Genomic DNA, 9146 nt, shown 5'->3' with positions numbered 1-9146 from the left:
ATTAAGAATAAGTTTCTCTTAAGAATAAGTTTCTTCTATCATTATTCCCGGTAACCTCAGGTTTTGTTCTAAATTGCATAATTATTCTTTTCTAATAATTAAACAGCATTAAACATGTTAAGTAATAATCTTTATTTTCTGAAAAGTCTGAAGTCTCAATCTTTATCTTTTGAAACAAAATTATTAAATTATTTTCATTTTTTTTAAGAGCACTTACTCGTAAGAGGGAAAAATTTCATATGTTTTGAAAATTTATTATTTATTTTTCCTGATAAATTCAACGATAATTATTAACTGATTCGGCAATATCTTAAAATTAATTTTTTAAGCCATCTATATAACTTTGTATGGTAGATTTACGTTACCGTTTCAATTAAGGTATTATAGCTAATTATGACATCTTGGTTAGCACCTTTTTTATGCATTATATTTTATAATAAAATTTTAGTAATCAAAAATTCTTTTTCCTGAACTGCAAATTAAAAGTAATAGTCAAACAATAACTAAATCATACACTAAATTTTCCTTAAAAAAGGCATGTTCTCTCGTAAAATGATATACTCGAAAGTAAGAGCTTGAGGTTTTAAGTTTTTAACAAAATGCTCAGTAAATAAGTTTAAAAATAATGTATCCCCTTTACCAAATCTAACTGAGCATAACAGGAAATCATTAATTATTTATCTTTGTATTAGAAACATTTTAACTACAAGAAATTAATTGTTTATATAGTTGGTCCAAGTAGTTTCAATATTATGCTGGCTAAAACTAAAAATAATTAAAATTGACGTTCTAGAATACAGTGTAATGTTAATCGTTAAAACATAGGATCATACTTTATGAGATAAGCTTTAACATGATTTCATCTCCAGTTCTAGTAGAACACTTTTGTCATTGTTCATTGATAACTTATTCATATGTTGCAATCTAAAGGCCTATTATTAAGAAGGGGTTAAGATTGTATTTAGGGGGGGGGAAGGGTGCAGCCTACTTTTATACTTCTGGAGACAGGTGTGAACCTGATTGGTTAAACATTCTAATAGATAAGAGCTATTGTATGATTAATTGATATTCTTGAATATTTGTTATACATCTTAAAAAAATTATTGACCCATTTAGTCTTAGAGCTTCGTGTAAGAATCATTTCGTGGTGAAGAAAAATTTGTTGTAGAAAATTGTGAGCCATACAGTGAACTGCGGAAGAATACGAAGATACCATACGTCTTCTACCTCTTTGTTTAAAAGGTAAGCACATTTATGAATGTTGAACTATTTAATATTCTTTTTCATCTGGTTAACATGAGAATTTCTGAACTATCAGTGAGTTTATCAGTTTAAAAATTGAAAACGCTTTTTTCCAGTATATATCATTTTAATGCCATTGAAGCTATTCAAACTACAATTTGCTGTTTGGTTTAAGGGGTAAATTTTTGCTTTTAATAAATTACGCTACTTTTGAATTGATTTTGGTAGCAGAGTATTTAACTTAAGCTAAGTTTTAATAAATTTATTTATCTTTTTTTGTTGAATAAATTCTAATTAATGTGGTCTATTTTTATATGTATTTCGCTTTATTTTTATAAAAATAGATTTTATTCATAAAATAGATAATACATATCTAGGTTATATTTCACCTGCGATTTACAATTTCATAAAAAGTAATTTTTAGCGTTTTCAGTTATTTGCCACTTTTATTTATAATGTTAGGAGATCTTGAAACTTAAGTTTCGTTCATTATTTTTTTGAAAATTTAATTTTTTAATGGGCTATGTATTTTTTAGTGCTGTTGAATAGTTGATTTTATTAATAATAAAAAATACGTCAAATCGAATTATAATTATTATATACTTTGCTAAAAAAACATTAAAAATATGTCTGATTTTCACGATTTTAGTGATTTTTTTTCTAATTTTAATACAATTTTTTTTCCATCACTGTTACCGTATGTCATTAAATTCAGATATTTTGCTCAGATTCGGTGTACTTTGTTTGAAGGCATTTTTTTAATTTACTACTTTTAATTTAATTCTTACATTTTAAAACAATGATAGATCAGGAATTTTTTAAGACATCATTGCTTGTAGGTATTGTAGGCTTTTAGGAATTGACTCGAAATAAGTAATTTTTCGTGTGTGTGCTTCATTATTGACGATAAGGTTTACTTCTTTAAAAAAAACGAATTTTTAAGCAATGTGAAAGCTTTTTGACAATATTAGTTGATATTAAACTTTTTTTTTGTCGTAAAATATGGAAGGGCTTGTTAGATCCGATGTTAGTAGCATTGTTTTCTAAATCTTTTACGTAAATTTAAAGTTTAAAAATTCAATATTTAAAGTTTTTTGTTTTAAATCATCATCAAATAGCACTGCTTTTTGCTAAATTAATCATGTTATTTTTTTCTTCAGAAATAAAAAAAATAAATTTTTTTTTATATGAATACAAATATTTATTACATTCCTTTGAATAAGGTTTCCCTCGTTTAAATTATGAGGTTATTTTATTAATCTGAAATAAGCACGTAGAGAGCTATATTAAGAGTTGATCATTATTAACATCAAATTGGTCAAAGTTAAAAAGATATTATTAATTACATTCAAATAAGAAAGTTTGACTAGAGTATGTTAATGAATGGATATTTTTTTGGTGCTGTAAAATAGTTAATTTCATTAATAATAAAGAAATATGTCAAATCAAATTATAATTATAGTATACATTGTTAAAGAACATTAAAAAATGCTTGTATTTTACGTAAGTTAGAAAAGATAGTACTTAAAGTGAATATTTTTATAGTTTTATTTTAAATTTTTACATAATTTGAGAATAGCATGTTACAAGCGTAAGTCAAAACTGGTAAAGATTATTAAAAATTACCGCATATTTCGCCTTTTAGTGATGCGATATGATCAAATAAACTTTTGAAGGATATATAGTGTTTATCAGGCGTTCCTTTTTTATACTTAGCAAGTGTAATAACTTTATTTTTAACTGGTTATATATGATTTAACTAAAATGTATATACTTAATGCAGTATGTGTTATATCAAAGATTTTAATTTAATTAATTTCAGACAATATATGGTATATGACTTCTAATCGGGTATCTTTGCTTTATTTAACTTATAAAAATCAAAGAAAAGGGTGGGAGGCGGGGTGATTATGCTTACCTATTAAGCATTTATAAAATTTATAATTAAAGTTTCGATTCTTTAGGTAGACACACATCTTTACCGCTAAATTTCAATTTATCGTTTATTTGTACTTAAATTTATTTTTAAACCAAAGAGGGGGTCTGTCTTCCTAGGAAATGCCTTAAAAATTTTCATCTTTTAATTGAATCAATCAATATGTAAAATCGCAATCGAATAAAAATTTTTGAGGCCAATTAAGCTTACTATAGTGATAATCAGACATTTTATTACAAAACTATTCTATTTAAATTTGAAACACTTCTTTGTGAAAATTGCGGAAATTGCACACTGAGAGAATAAGTGCGGTCAAGACTACAAGAATATGATGGTAATATTTGTCCGTGTTTTTGTCAAGAAATATTGGTAATTTTTGCCAAGGGGCTTTAGTAATAATTTTGCTATTGGTACAGATCAAAATAAAATATTTTGTCTGTTCCATTAAAATTTGAACCAGATCTAGGTGAAATTTGATTATTTATTTGCACCAAGATTTATTTCGAAACTGAATAGTCTGTGCAAGAGTTATAGACCGATGGAACCCCCTAAGTTAATGTTAATCAATTTTTAAAATATCTAGGTTAGAATCGAAGGTTATGCATTGTTAAAAACTACTTCTCTCTTTAGAATATGCAAAAAGAAAGAAAATTAAAGTGGTATTCAGATATTACTATTTTATTTAATTCTCACCATTTGTATAATATTGTCCTTTTGTTAGGTTTAAATGTATTAATCGTTCTTAATTAGTTTAAAATTCCTTTTAATATCTTTGGCAATTCAAAACTGTTTAAATTTATAAAGTGGGTCATCACACTTTAAAGTAGATTCTTTAGTTTCAACTTTAAAATTTTAATGATTTGACATTAACATAATTTTTTTTCCATCACTGTTACAGAATGTTAGTAAATTCCGATATTTTGTTCTGATTCGGTATATTTTGCTTGAAGTGAATTTTTTTATTTCCTGATTTTTATTTACTTCTTACATTTTGAACCAATGCTAGGTGAGGAATTTTTTAAGACATCATTTCTTGTAGGAATTCCCTCTTTTAGAAATTGATTCGAAATTAAAAACTAGTATATAATTTATAAATTTGACAATTTAGTCGTATCCTTGTAAGTTGATGATAAGCTAACATTACAATGTATATAGCTACATTAACTTAAACTATCCCACCATATAAATTATGAGGCTATCTGAAATAAACACGTAGAATGCTGTTTTAAGAGTTTTTCATTATAAAAATCAAATTGCAATTATAAAAATCAAAATTAAAGAGGTATTATTAACAACTTTCAAATAAAAAGTTTGACTAGAGTAAATCAATAAATGGATATTTTTTAGTGCTGCAAAATGCTTAGTTTCATTAATAATAAAAAATATATCAAATCAAATTATAATTATTATATACAGTGTTAAAGAACATTAAAAATATGTCTGGTTTTTACCTAAACTACTAAAGATGATATTCAAAGGAAAAGACTTCTTAGGAAAAGCCTTAAAAAATGTCATTTTATAATTAATTATTTATAATTATTGTAAATAATTTATAATTATAGAACAATGGAGCTTACTATAGTGATAATCTGAAATTTTATTATAAAACTATTCTATTTAGATTTAAAATACCTCGTTGTAGAATTTGCAGAAATTATGCACTGAGAAAATAAGTGTGTTTAGAACTACAAGAATAGGGTAATATTTGTTCGTGTTTTTGAATCTATAGAAACACCAAGAAATATCGGTAATTTCTGCCGAGGAATTTTAGTAATTATTTTGCTATTGGTGTACTTCAAAATTAAATATTTGGTCAGTACCATTGAAATTTGAAATACAACTATGTATAAGTTGATTATTTATTTGCACCAAGATTTATTTCGAAACCGAATAGTCTGTGCAAGAGTTATAGACCGATGGATCCCGCTAAAGTTAGTGTTGACATTTCAGCTAGTCAATTTTTAATGCATCTAGGTTAGAATTGAAGGTTAGGCGTTGTTTAAAATTATTACTTTCTTTTGAACATGCAAAAAGAAAAAAAAATTAAAATGTTATATTGTCAATTTTGTTATATTTAAATATAATAATTATTTTTAATTAGTTTGAAATTGCTTTTAGTATCTCTGAGAATTTGAAACTCTATTGAATACTCTTGAATATTTATTTGTGGGTTATTAGGGATTTAAAGAAAAACTTTAGTTTCATTTAGTTCATTTTAAAATCATAGAACGATATAATCAAAGGTAGTGATATATCAAGTGTTAATGTTTGAAGAAAAGTAAATTTTGGTATAAATTGAAGGATTTATGTAGTTAATCACTGTTTTGATTCTTTTAAAAGGCGGAAACATGGAAATTAATTTATTGTAGGAAAAATTTTAAATCATTGCGAGTTTAAACACCTCTCTTGATTCTCAATTTGTATTTTTGCCGTTCTTTTATCCCAGATAGATGTGTGAAGTTGATTTTGATATCAGCTACGACTTTTATTATAAAGCCCTACAAGCTTTATAAATGATTAGCAAACAAACCATGTAAGCTTAGTACTATATTAAATTTAACTATACCAGTTTACGCACTGTGAGATTCGAATTAGGCTTGCATAAACAACCTTTTTATATCAAGATTGAATCTGCCTTTACAAAATAAGACTAGGAAAAACTTCTGAAATTGAAAATGAAACGTCATACACCAATTAAGAGCGGTAAGCGTTCACGAATCGAGTAGGAGATCATCTTCTTAAGGTTCATTTCAGATTTTATGGCTATTGCTTAAACAGGGTTTATTTGCTCAGGTTTTTATATGCTTTCTTTAATAATTCAAAGAAGAAGGTTGGCCTGTAAATTAATTTATTACAGAAAAAAAGTTGCATTTGAGAGCCTGAAGAAATCTTGAATGAAAAGACGGTGAAAACAGAGTTTATAGTAAGAGTCAAAAAAGGAGTTTTTTTAATAGGTATTTTGTTTGCCTTTAGTTGATGTTTTAGGGAACAAGCTTGGAACATTAATATTTCTACTCAATGTAAGAAAGGTTTAATTAGTTAATTACGGATTAATTAGTCAATTATATAATACTTATCCGGTTGACGTTACAAATAAGCTCTTTTTTCTTAACCTGTTCTATAAATAGGCTTGGAATAGATAGAAACAGGTTTTATAGAGGGAGCCTTACAATTATTTAAGGTTTTGTATTTTATTTCCGAAAATTGAGAGCTCCCCCCCCCCAAAAATGATCTAATTTAAAGTTTGAAAAAAGTCGATATTTAAATTTTTTTTAAAATTATCATCAAATAACACGGTTTTTTGCTAAATTAATCATGTTATCTTCGTCTTTAGAAATAAAAAAATTCAATTTTCCTTAATATAAACACAAATTTTTATTACATTGAATTGAATAAGTTTCCACCATTTAAATTATGAGGCTATCTGAAATAAACATGCAGAAAGCTGTTTTAAGGGTTTCTTATTATAAAAATCAAATTGCAATTATAAAAATCAAAATTAAAGAGGTATTATTAACAACTTTCAAATGAAAAGTTTGACTAGAGTAAATAAATAAATGGACATTTTTTAGTGCTGCAAAATACTTAGTTTCATTAATAATAAAAATATATCAAATCAAATTATAATTATTATATACATTGTTAGAGAACATTAAAAATATGTCTGGTTTTTACCTAAACTACTAAAGATGGTATTCAAAGGAAAGGCCTTACAAAATGCAGTTTATAATTTAATCAATCAATATGTAAAATCGGAGACTACTGAGAATTTTTAAGGACAATGGATCTTACTGTAGTGATAATCTGACATTTTGTTATAAAACAATTCTATTAGATTTAAAATACCTCGTTGTAGAATTTGCGGAAATTATACACTGAAAGAATAAGTGTGTTTAAAACTACAAGAATATGGTAATATTTGCTGGTGTTTTTGAATCTATAGAAACACCAAGAAATATTGGTAATTTCTGCCGAGGAGCTTTAGTAATAATTTTGCTACTGGTCTATCTTGAAATTAAATATTTGGCCTGTTCCATAATATATCGGATATACATCTAGGTGTAATGTGATTATTTATTTGCACCAAGATGTATTTCAAAACCGAATAATCTGTGCAGGAGTTATACAGCGATGGGGCTCTCTAAAGTTAATGTTAATATTCCAGCTGATCAATTTTTAGTACATCTAGGTTAGAATCAAATGTTAATCGTTTGTTAAAAATAATTTAAGTTAAAAATGGCGTAGGTTAAAACTAATTGAAATTAGTAAATAAATAATAGAGGAAAATTTTAAATATAATAAATATTATAAATAAATTTGAAACTTTAAGTGATAACTAATTTCATAAATTATTAGACTAATTAGTAATGTGTTAGTAATTAATCAACATTTCGACCTTATTTGCAATTATGAATTTGCTCATAGCAGAGAAGAAAATAATTTTTTAAATAAAATTTTATGCTCCTGTTTTTAATTGTACCCTTTCTTTATTTTCAGGTTCTGAATAATACCTTACATCATGACAACTTGCAGTCGCTCAAGAATTTTTGAAATTCGAAATTCGTATCGTAGAATTATTTTTGAAACACCTCAAAGGATCAATAACACCCAGGACTCAAACACGTTGAAGACTGGGACAAATGCACCTGCAAGAAGTGCCAGTGTTGCAAATAAAAGAAGAATCAAACTCAAGCAGAGAGCTCGTGCATGCCGTCCAAGTGAAGAACACACATCGAATAAATCTGTACGAAATAAAGACTTTGGTGGTTATGAGGATTGCGCTCTGTGTTTAAACATGGAATTTGACTGGCCACATCTCTTGCCATGTGGGCATATTTTTCACAACGTGTGTGTATCCAATTGGTTAAAACGCAATAATACTTGCCCTGTATGTTTTAAAAATTGGGAAAATCAAGTTCATACCAATCAAGTGCCTAACTCTCATTCTAATGGTGACATGCATGGAAATCCTATACCTGACGCTATGGCTACGAGCGTACATATGCCTTCCACCCGAATTAATGATACTTCAGAATTGGATACCTGTAGGTCAGCAGATAAAGTTCGTAGTGTACTCAGAGGACGAGTTAAAAAGTCTATTCACCGCAGAAGAAAAGTTCGAGCCCTGCAGTCGATTGAACAATTGGCACTTAAAAAGGAAATACTGGATAGTGTCGTTCTGAATAACAGTGTTCCAGTATGTGGTGTCTCTGACGTGCTGTCACCTGATGAGCCACAGTCCAGTGATCCTGATATTATAATTGATGGTGAATTCATATTAATTGATTGTACTGATTCTATTGCCATCTTTGAGGAAGATGTAATATAAGACAATGTAGAGTTTGAGAGTCTTATTAGAGAGATTATTTTTGACAGAGAGATTATTTTTGACATTAAGCTATGAGTAATTTTTATTGTGTATTACTTTTATATGATTGTAAATGAAATTCATATTATTGTTTTAATTAAATAAAAAAAAATGTCATCGCTAATTTGTAAAAGAATATTTATTTTTTATTTTGATAAACTAATTGTAAATTATATCATTATTTAAAAAGAGCATAGAGATATATATCTACCTAAAATGTTGCAAAATATTAGAGGGAATCGAAAACCTAAAACAAGTTTGCACACATGTTTGAAGAAGTGAGAAAGCATAAGTTTCATATAAAAGAAAATGTGCAGAATTATGATGTAGTTTTGTTCTATGAAACTAATTATTAATTTTAAGATTGTTAATACGCAAACGTCTTGCCTTTACCATGATGGATTTTAAGAGCAAAATCGTAACATTTTGAATAACTGCAAGAAAGAGAAGTTTAAAAACGTTAATTACGAATGTTATGAAATAAACATTCAAAATTTGTACATAGTCTTAGCGTTAACTGTGTATTTAAATAAAATGTCCTAATGCCTAACATTTAAATTTTTCAATTTACATAGATGGAAATATTAGTTTATACATAAC

At 26.8% G+C, this 9146-nt stretch overlaps 1 protein-coding gene across 2 annotated transcripts; it reads left to right on the top strand.

The window, feature by feature from the left end:
• Nucleotides 1–1089: 1089 nt before the first annotated feature.
• LOC107453033 (uncharacterized) lies at nt 1090–8643 on the top strand. 2 transcript variants are annotated; one of them, XM_043056216.3, is made up of 2 exons: nt 1090–1242; nt 7676–8575. In XM_043056216.3, exon 2 carries the CDS (start codon nt 7698–7700, stop codon nt 8505–8507), a length of 810 nt encoding a protein of 269 aa, XP_042912150.1. In that variant the 5' UTR covers nt 1090–1242; nt 7676–7697; the 3' UTR covers nt 8508–8575. The 2 variants fall into 2 exon arrangements, with proteins under 2 accessions (XP_042912150.1, XP_042912151.1); XM_043056217.3 differs by lacking the exon at nt 1090–1242 and adding an exon at nt 1281–1419 and having other exon boundaries at nt 7676–8643.
• The last annotated feature ends 503 nt before the right edge of the window (nt 8644–9146 follow it).

The sequence above is a fragment of the Parasteatoda tepidariorum genome, chromosome 9 (assembly GCF_982258835.1).
Source record: "Parasteatoda tepidariorum strain Cologne lab strain chromosome 9, Ptep-v5.0, whole genome shotgun sequence".
Classification (NCBI taxonomy): domain Eukaryota; kingdom Metazoa; phylum Arthropoda; class Arachnida; order Araneae; family Theridiidae; genus Parasteatoda; species Parasteatoda tepidariorum.
Note: the sequence above shows the minus strand (reverse complement) of the source record. Positions and strands in the feature narration are given on the sequence as shown.